The following is a 27,574-nucleotide window of genomic DNA, read 5'->3' on the forward strand; positions in this document are numbered from 1 at the left end:
CCAGTCCCAGACACTACAATAGGAAAACACCCTAAGTTTTAAAATGTTTTAAAATGTAGCAGGGTTACCTAACTTCATTGCAGCCATTATACATTCTCCATATCAGTGCTTTTGAATATAAGATTAGCTAAAAGAAAACAATATTTTTTTCTCAGATTTTGTTTGTAACATCCAGTGGTATGTAAGAATTACTCTGCAAACACGTCATGAACTGATACATGTCAATATACAATTCAGGAATTGAAGAGTATACAAACACTGCTGAAAATAAGTATGATTTAGCACTCTGAATTAGTATACACAAAAATCAGGTATACAAAAAAAAATTATTTTCCACTCAACTTTCATGGGGAAAAAAAAAACAACACAAACAAAACAGATTTTGCCATGAACTTAAGCTGAATACTTTCTTGAGGACCACACATTTACTTCAGGGGGACTGTTTGCTACAAGGAAGCGTAGCAAAATGGGGCTTATACATTCTCCCAAATCTTTTCAAACATTTGCTTTAAAAATTGTTTCCAGCAATTCACACACAAAGAGTATTCAGGAATATTAATAAAAGACTTAGACTGAAAAGAAATAAGGTGAGCTTTACAGATATAAGCAGTGCACAGATTGGACGACAGTAATTAAAAAGGTAATTTTTCACAGTTTGGAAAAAATATCTTATTTGGACTTACTTACCTTTAAAGTCACACCTGGCTCTAAATCAACAGGAATAAGCATGATGGAGGGTAAATGAGTGCCATCTGACAGGCATTGTACTCACAACTAAGACTTGCTATGAACAGTTCACAACTTAACAAGCTACTGTATTTCACTTGGATGTGCATCTTACTCTGGATTTTATCAGACGACTGCACACAACAAAAAGACTGAAAACACAGCAAGTAATTTACCTGTAAGAAATTTCAGAAGCCTTGATAAACTCTAATGCTCATTTCTTTCTAGCCATAAAATGCTATCTTCCCACAAAAGAGATACAACGATTAACTGATTGTAATGCATTCATAACTTAGATAAGAAAGTACCAAAGGGCCGCTTTTTATCATCTCTCTTCTTCCTGTGTTCCCTGGTTGCTAAATGTTTGAGAAAAAGTCTATTTTGTAGTGGACACTCATTCAACAAAGAACAAACTTCTGTTCTTTCAATACAGGAAGCCAATACTAGTTTTATTCACTTTAAATATGGAAGAATTCAATGAAAATTCAAACATAAGACAATATATGAGACAATCAGGCTAAGTTAATGGAAAATTTACTAAATTGTGTTATGTAAAAAAGTGGGTCCTAAACAGCTATTTTTCATAGAATGTTTTGGGTTGGAAGGGACCTTTAAAGGTCATCTTGTCCAACATCCCCCTGTCATGGGCAGGGACACCTCCCACTAGATCAGATTGCTCAAAGGAACGTCCACCCTGACTTTGAACACTTCCAATAACGAAGCATCCGCAACTTCTCTGGGCAACCTGTTCCACCGTCTCACTACCCATTGTAAAACATTTCTTCCTTAAAGCTGATCTCAATCTATCTTCTTTCAGTTTTAAAACCATTGCTCTTTGCCATGTGACTACAGGCCCTGGGAAAGTCTATCTTTCCTGTGAGCCTCCGCACACCTATGAAAAGCAAATAGCCACTATTAAAATTGAGGTAGTGGGCTAACGCTTATATGTGAAGACTATACTTCAGCATTCTACTGCCTTCAGGTAACAGAATCTTAGCAACAGGATATTTGGAAGCTTTACTGTAAAACTAGCTATATACACTATTATCAGCTTTCATTTTCCTAGCTAGATTGTGTGAACCATTATTAGACTGAAAGCCCCAAAGAGTGTAATAAACAATTTGCTTTTTATCAAATAGTCCAGGTTACCCTGATTCTATTTTGCAAAATAGTAACAAACTCATTTTTCCATTACTTTTGTAATTTGGCATAATGTGAACATCCAGACATTTAATTTTACTGTGACAATGCAAAAATTCACAAACTTTTTGTTTTATGCCCCACATTATCCCAGACAGGAGAAGGTTCAACACTGCATGAGCAAATCACACGACACAGACACAGTCAAATCACACGACAAATACGGTCACCACACGACAAAGCTAAAGGGGTAATACACAGAGGGCTCAGGTGCATACAGTTACCTCACACACTAGGCACCAGACATAAAACTCAAACTAAGAAAAATGCTTACTCTATTCCCCACCCTGTGCCTCCAAAAATCACCCCCAAGGCCAGAATGGTCCCTGCCACTGCACCTATTAGCCTGTTAGTGGCCATGCTCACTGTGTGGAGGGAAAAGTGAAGATTTTTTAAGGAAATGATCACATCATATATGTCTGAAATGAAAACAAAATAATTCCTCAAAGGAATATTTTACTTTATAATCCATCATCTGATAAGCAATCCAAACCTCCAACCAAACTTTTATTTACCAAATACCGTAGCTTTAAAAATTCTGAAGTAAGCTTTATGTGATTTCATTTGAACCCCTGCAAATATTTCAGTGAAAAGCTTCCCTGTAAACATAAGACTATTCCTTTTAGCTTGTGATTTTATTATTTACTTAAAAAAGGAACATCCTCAGCCTGCTGCTTAGTTAATTTTAGGACAGCCAAAATGTAAATAAATCACCAATAAGAAAACTTCCTGTTGATCACCTGAAAGATACTGTATCCAGAGTATAACTAAGCAAATAAAAACTGTTTGTTTGAAAACAGTTCAATTGCAGGGAAAAGAAAACAGAACAACTTTTAATTAAGTCCTTTACAAGTGTGTAATATTTTTGTTTGTTACTGCATTTATCAAACAGGACCCTATTTATCTATATCACCTACAGACAATTAACACTTTTTAAAAGGAAAAACCTACCCTAGTAATGTGCTTCAGGTAACAGCTTGGAACTTCAGTATGTTCAGAGACTCTCTTAAGTACACTGAGGCCTTATTTTTGAAGGAAGCTTTTTTTTGAGGAAAGAAAAAAAACCCTGCATTTCCTACATGTTATAAAAGATTAAAAGTTGGATAGATTCATTGTGTCTTAACAGACCATAAACAAGCACCTGAATTCTCTAATGGGAACTTTTTCAGGGGACAAAAACTTGATAATCTTCATCAATAAGTCTCTTTTGAAACTTTCTCTTTTTTTTTAATTCCATAAATATACACAAACACACACACACACTTGAGACGTACGTTTTATATTAAAAACAAACACTATTCCACTAGTCAAAACAGAGGCCCAATTCTGCAGTGAAATTGCAAAGAAAGAATATTGTGTGCATATGGAGCCCCACTGACTTCAAAACTATTAGCCAGCATTGTAAAATAATTCAAAGTTTCTGCAGTAACCAAAAACTAACAGCAAGAACTCCTTGTCTTCTCCAAACAGTTACCATCCTGAATTGCTCTCCTGTGGGTCGGCTAGTACAGGTTGCTGAGTTTAGACTAATTCAAGAGTCATGCATTAATACCAACATAATTAACATAATTAAGGATGACCAATTTTTAAATCCTGAAGTACAGTATGGAGGCAAAGGCAATTGACGGATGATACAAAGGTCTGAAAAGTACAGTAGAAGCTGTAATCAATTATCAATTACAACAATATGTAAACAAATAGCAATACTTTTTTGCTATACTTAATCTAATCGTAGTAAGAAAAATGGTGGAATCTATGGTGTGAAAAATCTTAAAGCTATTGTGAAATTTCACATCTCTGTATAAAAGATATATACTCGTGTAAGTATAGAAACTCTCCTAAATAATTATCTGCTCTCATGCTATTTAAGCACTAGGTTTCAGCACTAACCACTATGGTAAGTAGTTGAAATAGGAAGAAATTAAACCCTGAATCATGTAACATACAGGTGATATTGACTTAAGCAAATCTTTCTGTATCAAAGCTTCTCACAATACATGAACACGATTCTAGTTTATTTGCAAAATATTTTCCTTTCCCCTTATATCAAAGTATAAGGATTCCAACACAAGTAGGTAGTTTAATGCAAAGAATTAACTCATCATCAAGGGATTGTTCTTGTCAGGAAGAGTTGGTGTCCCTGTCTAAACATGACATAAGGTGTGAAGTAGATGGAAGTGATGGAGATTTATTTATTTTAAATGACAGATTTGTAAATTAATTGTGTAAGCAATACAAAAACTTTCACTAGATTCTTGTAAAAATGTTACTACTACAATATAAAATCTCTTTCAATTTTTTGTATTCAGTCTGAATTTGTCAAATATCTGAACTTTTGACACTCAAAACAAGAAGCATATCTGCTAGGTTGGATCTATTCTTAATGATATATATGCTTATGTAAGTAAGAAAAATCCAGTGTTTTCTAATTTGAGAATGTACTTTTTTTTTTTTTTTTTTTTACAATGTGATACTAAAACATTTTCCAATTTTCTTTACACCTGGATATGGCCACATTTAAAGAACAAATAAAACAAAAATTGCTGTATTCCAATCACGTGAACATAACTAACCACTTAAAAACTTTCATGTATAAAGTGTAGTACTCATCATCAAAACTGTAAAAATTGAAGGTTTGGTATCAGTACCATGGATATGGCTACTCACTCTGTCTAGGCTTGATTTCATGGATTTTCTCTGCCCTGGTTTTGAGAGTCAGATTATATTCATTCTAGCTTGTTCCTTAGATTTCTGGTCATATCAGATGTCACTTTGTGATGCTGGATTTAGTTTAGATGCAATGTTCTCGCAGCTGAATCTGCTACACTTTTCTCAAAAACAAAACAACAACAACAAAATATGAGCCAGCAGTGTGCTCAGGTGGCCAAGAAGGCCAACGGCATCCTGGCCTGTATAAGAAGCAGTGTGGCCAGCAGGGCTAGGGAAGTGATTGTGCCCCTGTACTCGGCTCTGGTGAGGCCGCACCTCGAGTACTGTGTTCAGTTTTGGGCCCCTCGCTACAGGAAGGACATGGACGTGCTCGAGCGAGTCCAGAGAAGGGCGACCAAGCTGGTGAGGGGTCTGGAGAACAAGTCTTACGAGGAGCGGCTGAGGGAGCTGGGCTTGTTCAGCCTGGAGAAGAGGAGGCTCAGGGGCGACCTCATCGCTCTCTACAGTTACCTGAAAGGAGGCTGTAGAGAGGTGGGGGTTGGTCTATTCTCCCACGTGCCTAGTGACAGGACGAGGGGGAATGGGCTAAAGTTGCGACAGGGGAGTTTTAGGTTGGATGTTAGGAAGTACTTCTTTACCGAAAGGGTTATTAAGCATTGGAACGGGCTGCCCAGGGAGGTGGTGGAGTCACCATCCCTGGAGGTCTTTAAAAGACGTTTAGATGTAGAGCTTAGGGATATGGTTTAGTGGAGTACTTAGTGTTAGGTCGGAGGTTGGACTCGATGATCTTGAGGTCTCTTCCAACCTAGAGAAATCTGTGAATCTGTGAATCTGTAAAAAAAACCACGAGTATTCTATTTCTGAATCTTTACAGAAGTACAGAAGGTTACTTCTGTATTCTTTTGACATCTCCCAGAGGAATCCTCTATTAGCATACCAAAAGAGATTATAGTGGCTGTCAGTGTGCAGGCTCCTAAATTCACTTCCAGGTGATTCAGCATCAATAAATTACTGCAACAACATACACAAAAATAACTCGTCTTTTAAGATTCTTTGAGCCACCTTGTAACAAAAACATACTCTTCCTTTTTTCAGTGGAATCCACTGAAAACTGGAGTGTAAGCTATACATCTGTACCTAGCAGAAATACATACAGATACTATTCATTAAAGATTTTCTTCCCAGAATCTTTCAGCACTGATACATGAATTTTCATAAAGGTATTTCCATTCTGAAGTCATTCAAGTTAGTTTGAATTACAAGAATCTAACCAAGATAAATATACTTTCTGTGCTGCCTTTCATATAGACCTTTTTACAGATGAGGGAATTAATTCTTACCTATAGGAATTGGAAGTAAGCAATTAAAAATTTGTAAGCAGTGTTCCAAAGTTTGGAAAGTTTTATGGGAAATGGAATGACAAGTATCTTTGTAAGACAGAGTACAAACTAGACAACTAAATAATGAACTGTGGTGGGGTTATAAATCCAGGAAGTACCTGCAAAGATTCCCCATAATATAAATCTGGGCTGTTCTAGAGAACTTCCTTCACAGCAGGAACCTGTTTCAATATGATCTCTTTGACACTTCTTGGGAAAGAACTACTGGAACCGTTCTGCTAAGGGGCAAAGGAATATGGCACACGTGACAGAAGTAGAGCCATTCTGGAGGGACATACCAAAATCCTGTCTTCCCTTCACAGAATATCCTGGGCTAGAATGGACCCACAAGGATCATTGAGTCCAACTCCCGTGAAGCCCTGGATACTTTAAAGTGTAATGAATTGCACTGTGAGCTCTAAGGACTACATTTTTAAGCTTCTTTCCATCAGCTTTATAGAATGTGCAGAATGCTCTAGAACTGGGATTTAGCTGAAATCTTTTTTTTTTTTCCCCACAGGTTTCTCGTTTGTTTATTGGCAACTTTATCTGTAAATGCATACGTGATTCTGGATAAATACAGTCTGATGTTGGATAATATCCTGATAACAGGGAAGACTTAAAAACCTTAGACAGCACAATCCAAAGACGTTGTTTGGAAGAGAAGTCAGTGAGAATCTCAAGTGCTTGTCTTCCTCTCTAAAAAATTTTGACAAATTTTTGACAGTAACTCCTCTTCATATTTTTACTTCATATACATATGAAGTAGGTTGAAATACCTACTATACAGGTAAGCAATAATGGTCATAAAAATAATGTAAGTCCATAAGAATCTTATTTTTCTTCCCATTGAAATCTGATGCCAAGGAACCAAAGCTATTTTCACCAGGGATATTTTGACTTTTCCCTTATGTGACAGCTCTCTGAATTACCTGAGAAGAGCTGTGGGAACTGGAAATCTCTAGTAAAACATAAATGCTCAAATAAATAAAAAGTAAGAGCTACATTTAGTCAGCTTCCAATCATAATGATTGAAAAAATTGAGAGTAGGTGACAAAGGAAAGATCAGAAAGTATGTACTATTATGTATTGAAATCTTCCCAAAATTTAAATTAGAAAATTAAAAGTTTAATCAATTCTCAAAGCAGAAAGACCTACATCATCTACATGAAGCAGAATTTTGCTGTCTGTCTCTAAACAGGACTGTGCAGTATTTTTCCCTTCCTATATGCTAATTCTACTACCACGTATCGACTGAAAAAATATCATAAATATTTGAAAGAACATTACAACTGAAATCACACAAACCCTTGGGTCCTTCATCCTTCTTGTTACCAGTATCCCTGACAGGATCGTCAATACTGCAGTCTGTCCCAGCCCAAGAGAAATTACAAATGCAAGTGGCTTCATTACTACATACCTGGAAAAGAAAAGAAATAAAAACAGCTGTTTTTAAACTGTATTTTCTTAAATTTATTCAAAGTAATTAGGTAGTTAGTTCACACAATAAAAATTCATTCACTTATATATTATAGCAATAACACTGAGTGTTTAGAAAGAGCATAAAATATCAGGAGCCTGAAAGTTTGCTTTAGCCCTCTAAATACACTCAGATGCTAGGAAAAGCAGAAAAGTTTCTAGTGGTTCCATCATCACTTGCACTACACAGCTGCACAGGATGCGAGAAAGAACAGAAATTCTCATCCACCAAGAAACTATCCAGATTCATTATCTCTTCACCAGCAAACTATGTAGACTTTTGGCCTGGATGTTCAGAAGGAATACAAACGTTTCCATTTAAAAATCTAAGAGCAGGTCATGCTTTACAACCTTTCATTTACAGTTTGTTCTCATGGAGAAAAAACTGTAAGATTTTCAGTGCTTTTGTCCTCATTTTTCTCTAAGCAGCAATGAGGACTGCTTTTGTTTCTAAGAATAGTTCCAAGTCTACATGTATTTAAATGACCTCTAAAGAGGATGTACTCACTAAAATTGGCAGTATATTTGTCATAGATATAGGAAAACCTATCCAACCAGGAAAACCTACAATATCAAATCAATAGCACAAGTTAGTATCTATAAACCTTTCACACGAAAAGGAATATGGAATGTCTTGCTAAAGATTACTAAAGAAAAAGCATGACATGAGAAAAAGACACAAAACAAAGAATGAAGTTTTGATTGTGAGATTTGAAGGGAAGTCGATCATTAGGCATCAGCTGATAACACGTTTTGGATACTGGAACAAACCCAAAGACTACTTAACTTACACACTAATAATTGGAAGTAACATGTGTTTTTCAATTTTTTATCTCACTCTGCTTCTTGAAGTATTCACTGAAGGAACTTATCTAGAAAGATGATGATAAATGCATCTTATGACAGGTTTGATCAGCTGAAGTATTCTTTTAAAATTACCCAAAGCAAAACAGAAAACGTAGCATAATTCCCTCACCACTCATGCCACTCTTCAAAATGTACCAAGATTAAATCTCTGAATCTCTTCTAGACCCTCTATTATCTGATTAGAAAAAGGTTCTTGTTAACTTTGAACCCAGCTGACATTTCTTCGAAGGGCTCAAATTCATGTCTAATCTTCAGTTACACATTAACAAGAAAAAAAAAAAACCACCTTCATGTACAAAGTCCAGCCCCTTAGGCAAGTATATGCCCACTGAATCCTACAGTTTTCAACAATATTACCATTAAGACATAGAACAGTGAATCTGTTCTTCAAAACATTAACATCTTAGACAAATGGACTTAAGGGTAGAATAACAGAATATCATGTACCTGAATGTAAAATGATACAATGTGTGTGTGTTCAGGAAGAACATAGCTCTGTTGAGGTCCAGCATTTTACAATTTTAGTAACTTAAGTCATCAGGTGTAATTCCATGAACAGAGGGCCAACTTTCTAAAGGTATAATGCATTACAGAAGTCTTTACAATAACTAGTGTCAAACTTTCTTGATAGTAGCAAAAACAAAACACTTTGGATATAATTGCAGAAGTAATTCGACAACTTCACTTTCTAAAATTTCATCTTTGCTTCACAGGATGTTAGTGCTCCCTAGAATCTAACATTTGCTTTTTGAGATCAGCAGGCCTCAAGGAACACTTTCATGTAGAGAACTGCACAGGGAACATTAAGATCAGACATAACAGAGATAGCTAGAGAAGCATAGCTGCTAACTCCAAACACAGGCTCACCCCATGACCGGAACAGACTTTTCCATTAGAACCAATGGGACAGCTGCTTATGTTCAAGGACTGAATTGGCAGGCACTTTTTGTCCAGACACATCATATGAGGACCACATGGAGCTCCATCCTCCACGTAACCTAAATCTGTATCATCATCTAAAAGAACATGAGCACCACTAGGAAAAATAAGTTTAAAGATAGTATTAGTATTATGACTGCAGTCTTTTGAAAATATTAAACATGTCAGTCTAGATACTAAAAGTTTCATACCTTTCTCACGTCCATACATACACAAATACAACAAAATTATCAAGCCTTTCTCTCCATCCACAGGACTGACAAAGTGTTTCAGTTGTCAGACTAAAAAGAGTCTAGATAATGACCTAAATACTCAAAAGGGTACCTTAGTTTCTTGTTTGTTTTGCAAACAGTCTTCGGTGGACTGTTTTTTCTTTTCTTTTTTTTTTTTCTTTGTAAATGCTGCAGATTGCTATTACTAGAAAATACTAAATAACTTCCCAGGTGATGACATTTAAATAAAAACATCAGTGGAATAATAGAAGACTTCAGAATCATTGTTCACTCAGGTTCTAACTATATAACAGAATATTCTTAGTGTGACAGTAATGTTTCCAATGTCTTTAAATACAAATCCAGTACTGTGCACAGCAAACTAAAATCCATTTACCTGACCTTTAACTGAACTGTAACTTAACATCTTATCCAGCCACAACTCCTCACAGTTCTCTCCCTCTGAACCTTCACTTTCCCTATAGGTATTTATTTCTCTGAGGATATTATGTTTAATTCATGGGTCTTTGGTAATTACAGATCTATTTTTTCCAGAAAAATATAATGCTGACCATTAAATTCTGACTGTGAAGTACTGCTAATAGAGAGTTGAGACAGAATAATCAGGAGAGCAACCCACATTTCACCCTCTTTAAATGTGGAATATTTTCTTTTAATCAGAAGAAACAATGCTGAGAACAATAATTTTCCTGTAAGATATCAATTACTTTTAAATCATGTATTTTTACATTTATTCTTATGTTCATTCATTTAGGTTTGACAGAGCAAAATTATCTTTTACCTGCAGTCCACTATTCGTCCTTGATGATAAAATGAATTTGGGATAATTTCTCCTTGAACTTGACCAACTCGTGGAACTTTAGTAAGATTAGTGCAGAGCAAAAAGCCACAGAAAACATCACTGTAATATGAAAACAAAAAATCAAAGTTACTGAAATGGTATGAAATAAATTTACAAAACAGAAAGACCAGCAATGCTGCTGATGATCACATTAAGTAATATAGGACAGTAAGTCACGTGATAGACTTTCAGAGTACAAGTGTAGAAATAAAATGCTATTTGGTGTAAATGACAAGAGGCAGAAACCAGTAGTTATGCATTCTAATGTACCAGTGCACAGTATTCACCTAAAGTTCACATGAACAAATTTCATCTGTGCTCTAAATATAATACAATGAAAAGGAGGCGAATTGTACACAGCTTTGTCCTATCAAACTACATTACATTTTCCTACATCTTAACAGCTTGGACATCATACATTAATGTGAAGTTTAAATTTTTGATTGCATTTTATTTCCCTTGCAGGAGCACAGAACCATAATAACAATCAATAAGATGATGGTGTGCATGAATTTTAGGAAAGAATCTACTTTATTTGCTGTTATTTTACATGTGCATTCCTTCAATGGAAGGGTCCCCACTTAAAGCTTCCATCTCTTTCTGTAATTGCCCAGAGTCATACAAACAGCTGGATGAGCGCTGGAAACTGTATTTGTTAAAACTGCAAATATTTTAAAAAGCTCTTCAGTTAGACCATTTTTCTGCATCTCTCTACCGACAAAAAAAAAAAAAAAAAAAAGCTTTTACACAAATTAGGGTTTTGGTATACATATCAGACCACCACCATTCTTCATATGTACAAAAATCCATTTAACCACTTCTTTCCTTACCTGAAATATTAATTTTCCTATCTGAAATTAATCATGTAACCCAAAATAAAAAATAACACCATGTAACTAACATCAGTCAAAGAGGGAACACACTGTTTAGCCAGTACAATTTTTACGTGTATTCTAAAAAAAAATTCTAAAAAATTACAGAATAGTAAGTAAATCAGGAGAAGGTTAAGCCTACCCATTAATAATCATTGACTTGAAAAGGAAATTTAATCAAATATTCATCTAGCAACGTGCACATACAAATAAAAATCAGCCATTTCCTATATAGCTTGTTCAAATGTCTAATGCTCCTCTCTGGTCAAAATAAAGGTTGGAACAAACCTGAAAGAGCATAACGTAGTAACAGTCTCAGAGCCACTCTAGCAAGCAAACACTGTTAATCTGCAGCCTAATTTATCCCCACCAATTCTGAGGCATTTGTATATTATACATAAACCCGTGACTTTTTGCTGCCTTGTACCCCATGCCGTCTGAGAGCACAAAAATTACACAATATTATCCTTAAAACCTAGAATTCTTTAGAAATGTATTGCTGAGTCACCTGCAGACTTTTCAGAAACAGACATGGAACTTTCTCAAGCTGCAAACCTTGTGAGGTGAATATTCAAAATAATGCTAAACAAACTGCTGATGCATTGATGAAAAAGTAGAAAATATTAAACCAATATATTTAAAAATACCAATTGTCTCTACTAAACGTGCTTACTGTTTGCTACACTGAATCCATCGGTCTCCATCCTTTCCACAGTTTCCTTTTTTTGTGCCTTCTGTATTAAGCTTCTCATAACAAAATTTGTCAGATCCTGAGGACTCTATTGATGAAGAAAGGAAAAGGATTGTACTTTCTAATGGTGACACAAGCGCTTTGAAAACTTGCGTAATCTTTTATTGCAGTTGTATTACTATTATTTTTAACACAAAACTTATAAATCTAACCATTTGTATGTACAGAGATAGCACTTTCCACAGTGGGAACCTGCACAGACAGAACTGCAATACCTACAGATGTTTTCTTCTAAATAACCCCCAGTGTTCAAAATCTGCTCTGAACTTTTATAAAAGTAACTGTGTTGTTTTCTCCATTTGAATTTAACTCTATTTGTTATTTTGTTTACTTCATAACATCTACACATAGTTTTAATCTACTTGTTCCCACTGCGTTTATTCCTGATCTGTATTTCAGGAGATCAAAAATGGTATCTATGACATACAACAACACCTGATAGCAACTCAAGGTGTTTCTTTTGTTTGTTTTTTGTGTTTTAGGAGTTCATAGATAAATCAAGGTTGAACAGTCAGAGTGTGATTTCTACTGCTTCTTAGGAGTAAAAATCTGAACTAACAGATTTAAAACCACAATTATTTGCTAACAAGCTCATTTTTTTTCTGAAAATCACTGAAAAAAGGCACCACAATTATATAGAGGATGATAAAGTAAAGTAAAAACAAATAAATGTTATATAATAAATCCCTCACCTCTCACCCCCCCAAAAAAATTAAAACACTCTTGAGTCTCAGATAGGCATAAGCAGCAGTAGCAGTTATAGTTAGACAAAACTCAAGAAAACATTAAGTGCTAGAGTACAGAGCATCCTGATAGGTCTGCTCTGCTGAACTGTCCCAAAGTCATTAAACTGAGTAGTTATCCCCTCTCAGCTGCAAGCAAACCCCATCACAAGTACAATTCTATTTTACTCAATCAGGTTTACATCTAGGTTTAAATTTGTAATATGGATAATTAAATACATACTAATGTATGAATTTTCATAAATATAGGATGATTCAACAAAGAGGGTAGGAGCAGCTTTAGCATGAACCAGTGCTGCGATAAGGGAATTGACAACTGTCATTAAAAGCAAAGCAGCAGCAACAACAAAAAACAACCTAACAACCAAAACCATGTTTGAAACTATATAACAAAAAAATCCTGAAACCCATTTTTTCCCTGGTAATAGTAACTCAGAGTTGCTAATCTCACCTAACTCCACCAGAGTCCAGCATTTGCTGCCCTGTCTGTGTCTGCAACCACATCAGGTCTGAACAATCTCACTGTCACCACTCCCAAACAAGCATGCAACTTGACATTTTGTTTGGCAATCAAGTCACAGTTTCACACTGTCGTCTACTGTGCAGAAACCTTTTAACTTACAGTAGGAAAAACAAAAAGTAAAACACTAAAAATATAAAACAAAGGCAATAACGAAGTAGAAATAAAATACATTTAAGGTAGTAGAAGTCAACCTACTAGATCCCCAGATATATTTGCACTGATTATCTCTTGTCTTGCATTCACCATTGTAGCAACGGCCCTAAACAAAACACAACATGTTAGCAATGAGAACTGACCACTGTTTCCTTTCATTCTCCTCCCCTGACAAATGTCTTTTGATTTTTGATTCTTCATCCACATCTTGGAGTGTATAATAGTTTTCATGAATTTGGGTAGATGGACCACACATTTTGGCTCAGATTCTCAAAGTCAGTTGGTGTCTAATATGCACTGAAATTTCAGCAGCTGCTTTGTATCTCTCATTTACATAGTTGTAAAGAACACGGATTATGATTTCATATTCTACATGCAAAAATGTAAAGATACCAAGCAGATCTTACTCAAACTACAAATCATTACTATTCACAGAGTGTATTAAGCACAAACAACACTGATGTCCAAAAGACAATATCTATGTAGAAATACAGAAGACAGGATCTTTACAAAAACAAAAACTTGTATTGGGTCAAATTGTATTAACTGATGTGCAGAGATTTGAGAACATTACATACCTGATTAGAATCACAGGCATATCCATCCTGTTTACGAAGATTTGGTGGACACTGAAAAGGAGTAAAATTTATTTATTTTTTATCATGTGTACTGCAATCCGTCAAAGGATCACATATGGAATATTCCTGGTTTTGAGGTAGATAACATAATTACTGGAGGAATCTTTACAGCTATTTATAAAAATGAAAAAATTAACATCTTGAGCTATAAAATACAAGGTTTGATTCTAACTTTCCGCATATTCCCAATGGAAATTAAGGAGGTGAGGCAAAATAAAAAGCGAAACAGGTGTGCTCAGTAACAGGATATTTCCTTACAAATACTGGGGCCATGTTTGCTTTCATGTGCAACACTGCCACTACATTCTCAGTCCCACTAAGAAAGTGAGAGAACATTTAGCTGTAGCCTACCACCCTGTTGATTACAGAGCCATATTGTATTATGATCATGTTAACTGTCAGGTTTCTCTTGGCATTGCAAAAATTTTTGATACGAACAATTCATTAGCCCCAGAAGCCTCAGATTACTAAAGCTATGAGTACACCAGCATCAGTGCTTTTCTTCAACAAAAAAGGGACTGGTGAAGATTTGGAAAGGGCATGGTGCTGCAATGTACATCATAGCCAATACTTTCAGGACAGCCATTCCAGCTAAAAAAAACCCTTTCTCTCCTCCACTGAGAAGCCTCCACCTACAGAATGAAAGATTTACAATAAAATGTCACCAATAGCTACTATCTGTAAGTGTGAATGTCTCAGAAGACAACATTCAAAGAGGTTACTGTTAATTTATTGTAATCTACAATACAGCCAATGCCCAAAGAGAACTATGAGATCTTATTTCTTCAAAGTTAAGAACCTGATACAGTAGGCTGCAGCGGAGTTATGAAGTTCTTATATAATCTTGGAGCTAAATATTCAGTATTGAAAAGAAACATACATGACCTAACAAGTCAATACTACTGTGAAAATGGAAGATGTGCTGAATGTTAACTATTTAAAAGAACTCAAAATAACCTTTTGTCTGCTCTTTATTCCTGTACTTTTGAGAATTATCCAAGTATTTTCAAGAGAAACGTGTACAATTTATAAAATAATCACGTGTGCATTCTTAAAAACATAGCATTTTATTCCCAATTTGTTGTAATTGTCTATATTTTCTACATTTGCATTTTAAACTGTTTTATTTCATGAAATCTTACTGTTATTAACTCTGAACCCATTCACATCTGCAGTATATTCTTAGTAATTAAACTATAGACAAAGCAGAGAGTACAGGAGGATGTCTGACACCAATATTGTACAGATATAAAAATAAAACTCATGAGTTTTAAAAACCAACCCAAAAAAGTCATATTCTGAGTCCACTAGATTTTGTTTGCTTGCTTATACTGGTTTGTGTTGTTATATTTAAGAACCTTTGTTAGAATTAAAAAAAAAAACACTCTTCCCTTCCCTGAGTACAGTTATTTGAGGGTATATGACAGGACTGATTGTCAGTCTGGGTCTTCCTCTTAAATTGGTGTGAAGTGAGTACAAGCAAATATCAATAATTTGGGCAGAGAGAGTTGCATACGTACCTGGCCAGAATCTCCAGTGCAGAATTCTGCAATATCACATTCATTCACTGCATATCTACAGTCATAGCCTCGTGGAAAAAACTAGAAAATGAAGAATACAGTAAGATAATGTAACAGCAAAATTAAAGGTTCCTGTTTGGAATTACTCTTCGTTTTAATGCTTTTTAAACACTAAACTCGCATATATTTGTGCTTTTTTTGCTTGTCTAACCACAAAACAACACAACCTCAACAGCTATTTCAAAGTGTTGAAAAATGTTCCAGTTTCTTAACCTTTTAAAGGCTAAAATGAAGTATGCAATACTTTCAAAATCTTTTTTTTTTCTAAATCTATGATAGATAAATACAAATAAATGTCATTTTTACATGAATATGAATCTAATGCAATTATTATTCCCTTTATATTTGGAGCAGTAACCACTGGAATGTTGTCTGGAATAATAGTCTCAGCCTATATTTGAGTTGTTTCTCTTCATTCTCCATAAATCACACTTGCAACTTTAAAAAGTGCATGACTTCCACAGACAACTGAGAAGAACAATAGATACAATGCAAGAACACTCACAAGACATGATGTATTACAGCAGGGTCCATCACTACAATGAGCTCCATTAGAAAGAGAGCACTTCTTACAACAGTCTGCATAGCATTCCTGAAGAAAATATTAAGTGATCTTTTAAATTTTCAATTTTAAATATTTTTCCCAATCTTTCCAACCAACTATCATGTACCAGCAGACAAAAGATTCACTTTAGCACTGATGACTTGAAATTATCAGCTGAAAATATCCTTTGCAATGCTCAAATCGTAAAGTAAGGGGAAAACGGTGACATACGCGCTATAGTAGTAAGTAGATTCACACTTTCCGAAGCCTCTACACAGGTGGGGAATAGCCTGTACCAATGCATGCTGAGTAGTCAAATTGTGTTAAATGCAGAAAAACAATTAAGGAAATTAATTATATGTGTAACTATAGTTAATTACTAGAACTAGGTCTCAAGGCTATAGGACAGATTTTTGAAAAAAAAAAAAAGTTCTACAAATATTTCTACATTAGAGAATAAGACAACAGCTTACTCATTGTCTGAACAAAGACACATATCTCCAGAACACTGATGAGGAACCTTACATTCCAGGCACACTATCCAGGAAAAGGAAAGGGGTAAACATTTCCATAGTGCAATGCTAAATATGCTAGGAAACAGTAACTCCTTTTCATTAAAATGACAGAAAGACTGTTCTGAGTATAGACTTTACCTTTGCACTCATTCTTACTGGAAAAAAATATTTTAACAGTCCTTTAATTAATTTTTTCCATAGCAAAAGGCAAAACAGGTTAATTTCCATAACCCCTCCCCCTCTCTTACCAATCATATTAATTATCTTAATGTATTTTGTGAGGCAAACTTGTGGAATAAGATATAAGAACTCTTTACTTGCCATTCGGAAACCACAATCACATTCTTCTCCTGCTTCTACGTATCCATTTCCACACTCAGTAGTTTCAAAGAGCTGAAAGCAAAAGAGCACCCCCAAACCCCCGGCCCCAAAAGTAAGAATTATCAAATGATTTTTTTTGTCATACACAGCCCATCTCTGCAATGCTACAGACACGCTCTCAGAGAGAATATATCCCTTGCTACAGTGATAGGGCATGCTGCATGGCTTTCAAGTGCAGCCAGTCAGAATCGTGCAGACATGAAATACGTACAGCTAAACCACCTGACTGCTAGCCCCCTTTAAGAGAATATTCACCCCAGAAAAATATAAACTGAGACAATAAAATAATTCTCATAGTGGTAACATTTGAACTTCATTCCAATGTCATGGACTTCCATAATTTGACAATTCCTTTAAGAAAACAGTCAGTAATATGATCTCTAGGATCTACTCAGGTACCCATACTTGCTCCTGCAATTACCTTCCGTCTATTCCAGTGTAATGTGTTCATGCATGAAAATAATAACACTAAGAAATACTACTAAAACTACCTGGGCTACTGTGTGTCTTATTAAGTTGGAATAACATAGATAAATATAAATAGTGCTAAGCAGTTACTCCCAGGACCAGATAAATACAATATAGATATATTCTACAGTTCAGGATGAAAATTAAATGAGAAAAACAATACATTCCCCAATTAATAACCAGGAAATAAACTCTTCAGTAATTCACAAATTACACCATGTTTTCTGATAGTGGCAAGAAAGAAAATCTAAGAATAATTCTAAGTGTAATATTTTTTAAAAGGTAAATCAAAACTCTTGTCGACCCCTAAGCCTAGCGCTGGACTAAAATCTCAAGGCTCTTCGTATTATTTTTGGTTCTGCTGTTCTAAGGGACAGTTAAGACATTGTACATTAAACCACGACAGGAGTCAGTAATTTTTGTTTACATTTTCTTACATTACAGTGTTTAACTAGTTTATTCTTATTGCATTTTTTTTCTCATGTCCATTTTACATCTTTCCACTCACTCCCTATTCTCTCTCTCTCAGAACACTCACTGCTAGTAACAACCTGGTAACAGCAGGTAACAACAACTGGTAAGGTCTGATTGGTAAATTCTATTATAATCAAAGTCAGGCAGAGAAGAGCTTAATCGTCTAAGATTGCTTTAGAACTCCTTTAAAAAAAAAAAGGAAAAAAGAAAATAAAAAGAGGAACAATATCACCTCATTAAAAAAAAGAAAATATTTTCCTTTTGTTGCATAAACTCCATAGATAATCAACAGCACCTGTAATTTTGGGTGCTGGATGCAAAATTAAACTGAAACAATAACCATATGTACTTTTCTTTAGTAGCAATGTCAACATGATTGAGAAAACTATTTTTTCTTTCTCTATAAGCCATTGTTATTTCTGCGCTCCTGTGGAAACATCAACATCTGATATTCTGAACCTGAAATTCAGTTCTCTATCAAACAGACCTGGTTATTTGACCTGTAGCTGGTAAGATAATGCAAAGGGGTCAATCAGAGAATTTCAAGAACAAAAGCAAACAAATTTCCTGTGGCATTAAACGGACACCATCAAATGTTCATATGTATCACAGACAAACTAAAAAGCTCAAATTAAAAATGACATCATGGTGACTGCTTAACACAACTACATTTTAATTATCTCAAGATTAAGTACGCTATTTTCCACCTCACTTACCTACCTTCAAATAATAAGACTCAAAATGATGTATGATTTTTTCCCCCAAAGACCTTTGATTTTGAAGTTGTGAAACACTAACACAGATAACATATAAAGATAATTCAACCATTCTCCTGGGACCACTTTCATTGAAGTAAACTGCACTTTTATTCTGTATGCAATTTGACAATTGCTTCCCATTACCTTGCTAGACAATCATCACCCTATTTTAATCACAAAAAATGAAACTTTTTCTTTCTCCCCACTTACTCTTTTCTGTAACAATTCTGTCACTCTTATTCTACAAGCAAAAACTGCTACCCTAGGAAAAGATTAAAAACACTAACAAGCACATTTTTTTTTTAGTTAATTGTGCAAGGTAATGGTCTCCCAAAGGATACAGCACAGCAAACAGAACAGTCTAGTACTCCATGCTGTATTAAATTCTACAAGGACAGCAAGTTTGACATTGTCATTAAATAGTGTATTAATACTTTGGATTGATCTTACATTGCAAAAAATGCCACATGGAGTATTTTTACACTACTTAGCTGCTTTAGAGGAATGTCATGCTCATATCACTTAGGCAGAAAAAAAAAATATGACCTTGATTATTTTTTTTTAAGAAAAAAAAAGGAATGTGGATGGTACAAGGAAACTGTTATAAATTACAAACTTTGTTAGCTCTGTACCTGAAATAAAATGAAACGAACTTCAACAATACTGCTACTGTCTATATGATGTAAAATCTGTTGATTTGCCAATTACCACATTAGGAATTAAATTCCTTTTAACAACGTCAGGTAAAGAGCCCAAGAATAGAGTGGATGTGGAGCAAGTGCTATACAAACTCAATTCTGGATTTATTTTGCACTACTTTCAGATTAATAGGTAGAGCATTTATTCTAAAATGGGATGTATCTAGCTACACAAATCAACTGCAAGATTTGTCATTATTTGAGCATGAAAAATTAATGGAAAACAAGTTGCATGATTCCTCAAGGTTATTTTTAAATGTTATGAACATTCAGCTAATTACAAGTAACCTCAAGAAAATACCCACACAGATATTTTCACAAATCTGAAAACAGATGGGTGTTAGTGGAACAATTGCATTTTCATTATAATGTGTTGGTAATCACCACCTCTGCTAAACATTTATTACCTTTGTTGGCCTGTTGAAAAGACAAGCACCTCCCCCACGAAGTAAAAATTCTTTGTATTCTGCAATGCTGCACTTGGAGAACTTCCTGGAATGATAAACCCTAAAATAGCAAAGAAGTAGCTGAGTAAATGCATCAACAGTTACTGGAAGAGGGCAGAGGGGTCATAACATTTTTTACACTGTAAATCCCCGTTTCTTACAGCCACTGTGTATGTCAGTTCAGATTTATATCTCAAACAATAAAATCAGAACAAAATAAAAGGAGTTTCAGAACAGTTTTCAATTTTGTATCTCTATTATATAGATCCATGGTATAGGATACCATGGTCTTTGAATCTTCTTAATAATATGAAACCACATTATTATAAAAAGCTGCTATGCACCCTCTTGATTGCATGCATAATCCATTTTTTTTATGGTTTGTTTTCCCTGCAGCTTCAGTTTAAAAAATGGGTTATGTTCCTGATCCCTGTTTTCATGCTAGGGTTTTTAAACTGTTCAAGTCATCTGATCCTGTTAATAAGGTTAATTTTTTAAAGCAAAAAGAATTTGTAGCCATTTGTAGCTGTACAGGGTCAGAATAAATAAAAACAAAACAAAAACAAACAAGCAAACTTTTCCCAAATCTCATCTCTGATTTTGGCCCAGAGAAAATGCCCAGGAAGGTGTGCAGAACAGCAGTGTACTACTATTTACAGAATATTTTTCCAGCTTTCAACAATTTTCTGCTCGAGAACTTGCTTGGGAAGCCTTGTTTAGTCTTATTTAAAAATCTTCATTGTATTTTCTCCCATGAGTTATCCCAAACTCATTTAGCATCTACAAGGAGCTACAGCAGGATTTTCTCAGCTTAATTATAGACTGGTACAAGAACAATTTTCATCCTGATTGTTTTGCCACCTATTTGTCAGGCTTGTTTCACATCTCCCTAGTTCTTACACCATAAGACAGTAATCATTTACTATGCTGATTATGATGACTTCTCTCCGATCTCCTGTTCCCCATATCTTTCCCGTTCTGATGAAAACATATTTTATTAGTCACTTCTTATATAGAAACCATCAAATAATTTTAATAGCCATGTTTTGAGATCTGGGAATCAGAACTATTCACACACAAAGATGGGGGTAACAGTGCCGTAAGGATGTTCTCCATTCCTTTCCCAAATGTTATTGGAAAAGGATGCTTTGCTTGACTGCTATTGAACTGACATTTCCCCACTGAATTATTGTGTTAAAATAAAAGGTATTTTGGTACTGATGGATTTAAGCGAAAGGCTTTACACTGCAGCAATTTACCTATTTCATTCATCGCTTCTTTTTCAGCTTCTGGGTGACTATAATCTGCTCCTGGCAATTTTTTTTACTGTTACTTTATCTGCAGAAGAGGTTTGTTCCACAACATCTTCTACTGACATTTCTGAGACAGCTACTTTGATGAGTTCACCATGAGAATGAAGCTAGTATCTATTCTGATCTATGCCTTACTTCATATTACAGAAACAAACATTCTGTAATTCTCTGCTGCACTCATAAGGTGGCTGGCAAACGCAAGCCCACAGGAAAGCCACACAATAATTCTACTGCAGAACCAATTTCCAGATATCGTATGTGAACAAACTAAGCTCCTTCTGTCTTATTTATAACTAATTTTCTCCAGGATTTTTGCAGCGGGAAAGAATTTTGCAGGAAGGGACCTTAGGAGTCAAAAACCTATGTTTCAGAAGTTCTCTTTTTCTGCCCAATTGCTTACAATAGAAAGAAAGAATACAATATACAGAACCTTTGGCAGTGTGTAGAGGGCAATGGACCTTGGTCTTGTCCTATATAGATATACTTCCCCCTCAGACTTCAACGACTGTTTAGTTAAGGACTGAGAGCACTTGCTGAAAGCATTCAGCTTTCTACTTTTATTCACTTGAACAGAAGAAGAGAGATCTGCTCATTCAAAATTAGAATTTTGAAGGAATTGGAAAAAATAATTAAAATTATGAAGAAAATAGGAATATCACTTATCAAAACTGTATTATGATGCTTTTCACCTGTACGGAAAAAGTATGGGTTTATTTCATTGAAAATGTACATTCTTTACTTTTGAGTCATTTTAAGTGTAACAAAGCATTAGAGAATAACACTCGCTTGAACTTCAAAATCTAAGATTCATGAATATCTTCCTAAAATGGCAATAGCAAAGAAAAATAGAAAAGGATAAACCAATTAGCTAAATGATTGGGCTGCTAGATTTTCAATTATTGGTAATAAAACACATGGACAAAGTCCAGTACATAAATATTTATGTCATAATGTAAACTATGAACTCATTCCAGAGCCCTCAGTTACTGTTAGGACTTACCCTGTTTCCTCCATGATGCAACCACCCCAGGATTCAGTGCAGTCACACTCTTCTCAGACAAGACCAACATACAACAGAAAAGGAAAACAGTTATAAATATGTTTACAATGAAGTACTCACTATAACTAATGGACCTTGACTAATTATACAAAGCTTAGCTGATTGCATCGCTGTACAGCCCTAAAAACCAGCCCACTTGAAGAACTGTTAATATACTTACAATGAATGTGGTCATTTCACATTCTTATATGTGCACATTCTTGACTTGACACTAGGTTTCAGGCAGTATAAAAAGCTAAAAATAGCTGGCAACATTCTTCCCTACATGCTCTCAAAACAGGCAGCACAAGGCTCTGTGTAGTACACGATACTGATGATTAAAAATGTTCCCACTTCCTCCAACCTAAAATGTGTACAGAACACCGTGAAGGAAAATTGTTACAGGACAGGCTATATTTTTTTCCTCTTTGTCATATAGTTATTAATAGCAATATGTGAATCAGCCAAAAATTCATTAGAAAAAGTAGTTAAGTGAAAGTGGATTTAGTTTACTTACAGCTATAGCATGTAAGTCAACAGTGACAAAATTCATAAAACAAAACCAAAAGATCAATATATTATGGTTGGTAAAACAGAAGTTATAAACTACCCATAAAAATCATCTACCAAAGAAGGAACGTCTTAAAGATTAACATTCTGTATTCTGGTTACTGCACTAAATCTATGCTGTTCCTCAACAGAAAATACTCACAATTATTTATATGGCTATTTCTCCAGGTCTCTCATTAATCTTCCTTTATAAAGGGTATCTAAATAAGGAAACTAAGCTAGCATTTTAAAAATCCTTATATCCTTCAGACAAAAAAAATATTTGATTTCCACATTAGATGAACTCTGCTTTATCCATAACCAGAAAACAGCAATGTAGAAAACAAAATATTTTAGCTATTTCCAAGCTTACACAGTTCAAAAGTGATGCTTTACGAAACAACACTCCCTTCACATTGCTTCCTAATTCACAGATTTCTGAAGTGATTCCAAAATAAAGTTGCTACTATCATTCACAGTTTCACAGAAGAAACAAAGAGATAACGTAGCCAAATTGCTTACAACATACAAGTGGGGAAAAAAAAAGTTCCTTATTCCCCAGACAGGCTTTAGCAGCAGCTTTTGTATCAACACCCCACATGTGTTAAGGCCACATCAATCTAATCCAGCTGTGAAGCAGCCAGATACCAAGTTGAACAAATGTCAGTAGGTTACAACTTCTTACAGTTTCTTCAGTTATAAATAAGGTGTTTTTCAAAAAAAAAAGAGTAACAGTTCTGTAGGAATTACAGATTACGTTATAATAGGTAAGGAATTCTGAGTTAAACTGATGTTGTTTTTACATTATACCTTTGAATGTCAGTTATGAATCTAACCTAAGTTGGGACATTGCTGAGGTCATTGCAAAACGAGCGCTGAACTGGTGGCTCTCACTTTGGTTAAACTGAAATGTTTTCGGTAATATTTCCAAAAATAAAATGTCTTTTTCTATGGTTAAAAGTTTGGTGTTCATTTCGAATATTATAAAGGAAGAGTATTTATAGATTTAGCTAAGGAGGACAAAAGGTGACTCCATGTACATACTCGGTTTTCTGGCAGCTGGCTCCCACTGTATTCCAAGGTTCTGAGCAAGACTTTGTGCTAATTCCTGTGCCATGGCCAATGGGAGGCCATACTGCATTTGAAGAGGAAAGCAAATTAAAAAAAAAAAAAAAAAAAGAAGAAAGAAAGCGTAAGAGTATAAGCTACTGTAATGAATATTATCCCAGCTCATCCTGGCTTACCACATACCTACTACATCACAAAGTAATTCTGTCCAGCCAATCACAATTCTGTGTGCATATAAAGAAAACAAACACAACTAAGTCTCTAATGGAAAAATCTTCCTCTTATTCTGAGGGAATCCCTGTCCAATGGTCAACCTACAGAAAGGAGTCTGTTTCTTACTGTATAGGCAACACAGTTTTTGTGTAATATGATTAACCCACATCAAAATGAGATTTTCATATTAGATTTAACACTATTCTGAGGATAAAAATATTACTAAGAAAAAAAAATCAATACTAGCTTTAATGATTTTAGCTTTTAAGCTAAAATAAATTAGTAATGGCTACATGCCATCAGCACCTCAGAAGATCAAGCCTCTTACAGTGAGAAAATCCCAAACGAGTTTCAGTGCTACATTTCAAATTCTTTAGTCTGAGATTTTTGGTCTGTATTTGACAAATATGTAAAAAAAAAAAAAAAAAAAAGTTTATGATACTCATGACAGTATAATGCAGACAGAATAAATTAATCTTAAAAAGAAAAATATAGTTAGCAGTACTATAGTGATTGCCTGTGAGATGTCTTAACTTTTCAATATGCAAATTATCTTTAAAGCTCTGAATACTGTAATGTATTAATTCTATAGTTATAAAGTAGTTTCTATTTTACTTCATTTTAGTGGTGGTAAAAGATTACCTCATTCACTCCTACTCCTCTGGTGACAGAACAAACCCCTCCAAAGTAACTTAAGCTGCTCCTTTTGTAATGAAATGTCACATTCCTTATGAACAAATAAAAACAAAGTGAAAATAACTAAGATTGGGCACCAAGAACTTAATGAAAGATTAAACTTTCACACACATTACATGCACATTAATCCTCATCTAACATCAAAAGCTATTGTTAACAGAGTAAACTCATGAAAAGAGTTAATACAACCAAAGTATTATGTTTATCTTGTAAAGTCAGTATTAGCCCCAACCCATAAACAAGCCAACCAGAAATAAGCCAACCAGATTCCTAAGAAAATTCAGTAACAACATTTTCTTTAAAAAGATAACAATGAATATATTCCAACTTATCATCTGTCAAGAAGGAATTCTGTACTAAAATGTATCAGTGTTAAGAATTTTTGAAATTATGGTCTTAAAGCAAAATGATTCAAGTTTCAACTCCTACTTCAGATGATCCAATGACTTAACTATATTTGTGGCCCGTCATGGAACTCACTCCAGTATGTCCATGTCTGTCTTATTGCAGTGGGGAGCCCAGAACTGGACCCAGCACTCCAGCTGTGGTCTCAGCAGTGCTGAGTACAGAGGAAGGATCGCCTCCCTTGACCTACTACAGATGCTCTACCTAATGCAGCCTAGGCTAGCTTGCTAACGCCATACAGAATTAGTTCAGTAAAAGTAATTATTTATATCTAGATATTATTGTCTCAAATTTGGTTATCATATGAGTGCACTAACATTAGTTTGCTGGATCTCTTTCATAAAACTGGCTGCTCGTAAGAATGTCACTTCTACTTTTTATTTTGAAGAATACGAGTGCTTCAGAACACTGTGGGAAAGATCTTACCCTAACTATTTCTTTGTTAGCTTTTGAGCAAGATAAACAGCAAAAGGAACAAAACTGACAATCTACCAGCATGTACTCATAAGGTAGAATCTTATCAGATGCACTGAGATATCTTTAGGAAAATCAGGCCCAGCCTTCACCTATTATCCTTTCCAGACTTGATTTTATTTTGAACACTCTCATCTTTCATTCCAAACAGCAACTATGATTTCATCTTCTTTGGAACCTCATCCTGCAGCACCACTAACTTTTATTTAATTTCTTCTAGTCATTTTTTTCAGAGATTTTTTACAAAATAACATTTAATAGTAATTTTACAATTCAGTTACTCAAGTGAAGAAATTCAGGCAAGATTCCTGTAGCACTCTTCACTCACTTATCATTGTTAGAAACAGAAATATATTTTACATTTACAAAAGAATCTTGCTTCACAATCATATAACACTTAGAGAATTGGAACATCTATTCAGCAAGGGAGACAACACATGCAAAAAATAATTAAAGAGCACATCATCAGCGCTTTGCATATCTTATAAGACAAAATTAGCATTGTATTGCAATGCCTGTATTAAGACAGTGCAGCTATGGCAGAGGCTGTAGGAAATTCTTCATCCCCTATCTTTATCTTCCCTTGCAGAAGTAGAATGATAGGAGGATCTCATACAAAAGATTTGTCATTCCATCCTCCGTAGCACGGCTAGGAGAAGGCTCAAAATCTTTACGCTACACAGGGGAACACACTTCTTCCTCCTCTTTGATTACAATGCTGTGAATTAAAGTACAATTAAAGTACACTGTTACTTCGGGTTGATGATGAGTCTAATGATCTAAGTGGAATTTCCCTCAAAATGCAGTGTCTCACATGACAGAAAAAAATTCATTTTACCTTTAAAGGAGGAGACCTTCCATTAATAAACGTCACTGCAGCTGAATGACGTATGAACAAATATGAACAAATGACATATGAACAAATATAGTAACTGGAATGCTCTTGTGGCAACACATAATACTGTCAGCTCTGCCCTCTCCTGCTCTTTACTGGAAAAGCAGTACATTATAGATGATTAGCAAAACTAAGTGTCCTTAAGGGCGCATCAGGAGACACTTCAAATATGTGACACTGTCTCCAGGTTGCAAAAACATTAACATTTTATTTTGCATATATATATAATCAACAAAACCATGGTAGATACTACACTTATTAAAAATAGACTAACACATTAAAAAATAGATTGAACTTGCTGAGGAAGACAGGTGTTAATGTAATGACTACCAAGCAAAAAAGTAAGCAATAAGAGACAGGTAGACAAAACCAGTATACAGAAAAGCATATAAAACTGTAACAGTCTCAGTCATTGTATAATAGTACATACGAGAGGAGGTGCACAGCATCAGCATGCTGTTTGATGTAGTGTTGTCGATATTTGGAGAAATCATGAAGCATCTGCAGTGGGTCAGGGTGAATATTAATACGATCTCTGTCTGTCCAAGTTTCCATAGCAATAAGGATCACCCTGGTGTTCAGCTGTTCCTTGTATATCTGAAGGCAGAGACAGGACAGGCACAGGAGTAGAACACTGGGTCAAACATGCACAGTTAGCCAGTAAGAGTAAAGCGGAAGGACAAGAGGGATAAATCAGGAGGGAAACACGGGAAAACAGTTAGCTGGTAATGCCTTAGATTTCCTAAAAGTTAATAATCCAATCAACCTAACTTTTGTTTTAGATGAAAAAACAAACAAACAAGCAAACAAAAAAACTTTTTTTGAGTTATTCCATTTTCTTTATAATTCTCATGTCAAATGATTTCAATATTCATTTTTGCACAAAACCTGTATAAAAATCAACGAAGTAGAAATGGAAACGTACACAGGATGATCTCAAAGAAAAAGAAAAGATTTCAAAAACGAAGGAAAACCAAAGCCAACTCTTCAAGTCAAGATTAAGTAACTTCTCAGTTTTCTCCAATAGATGCAAACATTAAGACA

General features: G+C 34.9%; 1 protein-coding gene across 9 annotated transcripts in view; it reads right to left on the bottom strand.

The window, feature by feature from the left end:
• ADAM23 (ADAM metallopeptidase domain 23) overlaps nucleotides 1-27,574 on the bottom strand; it is a 77,554-nt gene that overhangs the window by 12,032 nt on the left and 37,948 nt on the right. For 4 of the 9 annotated variants that reach the window (XM_048047186.2, XM_048047189.2, XM_048047191.2 and 1 more), the window contains exons 13-26: nucleotides 26,961-27,127; nucleotides 24,703-24,787; nucleotides 23,824-23,914; nucleotides 22,192-22,240; nucleotides 19,840-19,939; nucleotides 16,975-17,046; nucleotides 16,100-16,186; nucleotides 15,535-15,615; nucleotides 13,955-14,005; nucleotides 13,419-13,482; nucleotides 11,880-11,985; nucleotides 10,275-10,394; nucleotides 9,189-9,357; nucleotides 7,284-7,395 (exon numbers count right to left, since the gene is read on the bottom strand). In XM_048047186.2, coding sequence (XP_047903143.2) covers nucleotides 7,284-7,395; nucleotides 9,189-9,357; nucleotides 10,275-10,394; nucleotides 11,880-11,985; nucleotides 13,419-13,482; nucleotides 13,955-14,005; nucleotides 15,535-15,615; nucleotides 16,100-16,186; nucleotides 16,975-17,046; nucleotides 19,840-19,939; nucleotides 22,192-22,240; nucleotides 23,824-23,914; nucleotides 24,703-24,787; nucleotides 26,961-27,127 — 1,354 coding nt within the window. Of the gene's footprint in view, nucleotides 1-2,200; nucleotides 2,292-4,593; nucleotides 5,608-7,283; nucleotides 7,396-7,472; nucleotides 8,327-9,188; nucleotides 9,358-10,274; nucleotides 10,395-11,879; nucleotides 11,986-13,418; nucleotides 13,483-13,954; nucleotides 14,006-15,534; nucleotides 15,616-16,099; nucleotides 16,187-16,974; nucleotides 17,047-19,839; nucleotides 19,940-22,191; nucleotides 22,241-23,823; nucleotides 23,915-24,702; nucleotides 24,788-26,960; nucleotides 27,128-27,574 lie in introns of those variants that run through there. The other 5 variants (XR_010832193.1, XM_048047187.2, XM_048047194.2 and 2 more) reach the window with 5 other exon arrangements.

This window comes from Anser cygnoides, chromosome 6, assembly GCF_040182565.1.
Source record: "Anser cygnoides isolate HZ-2024a breed goose chromosome 6, Taihu_goose_T2T_genome, whole genome shotgun sequence".
Lineage (NCBI taxonomy): Eukaryota > Metazoa > Chordata > Aves > Anseriformes > Anatidae > Anser > Anser cygnoides.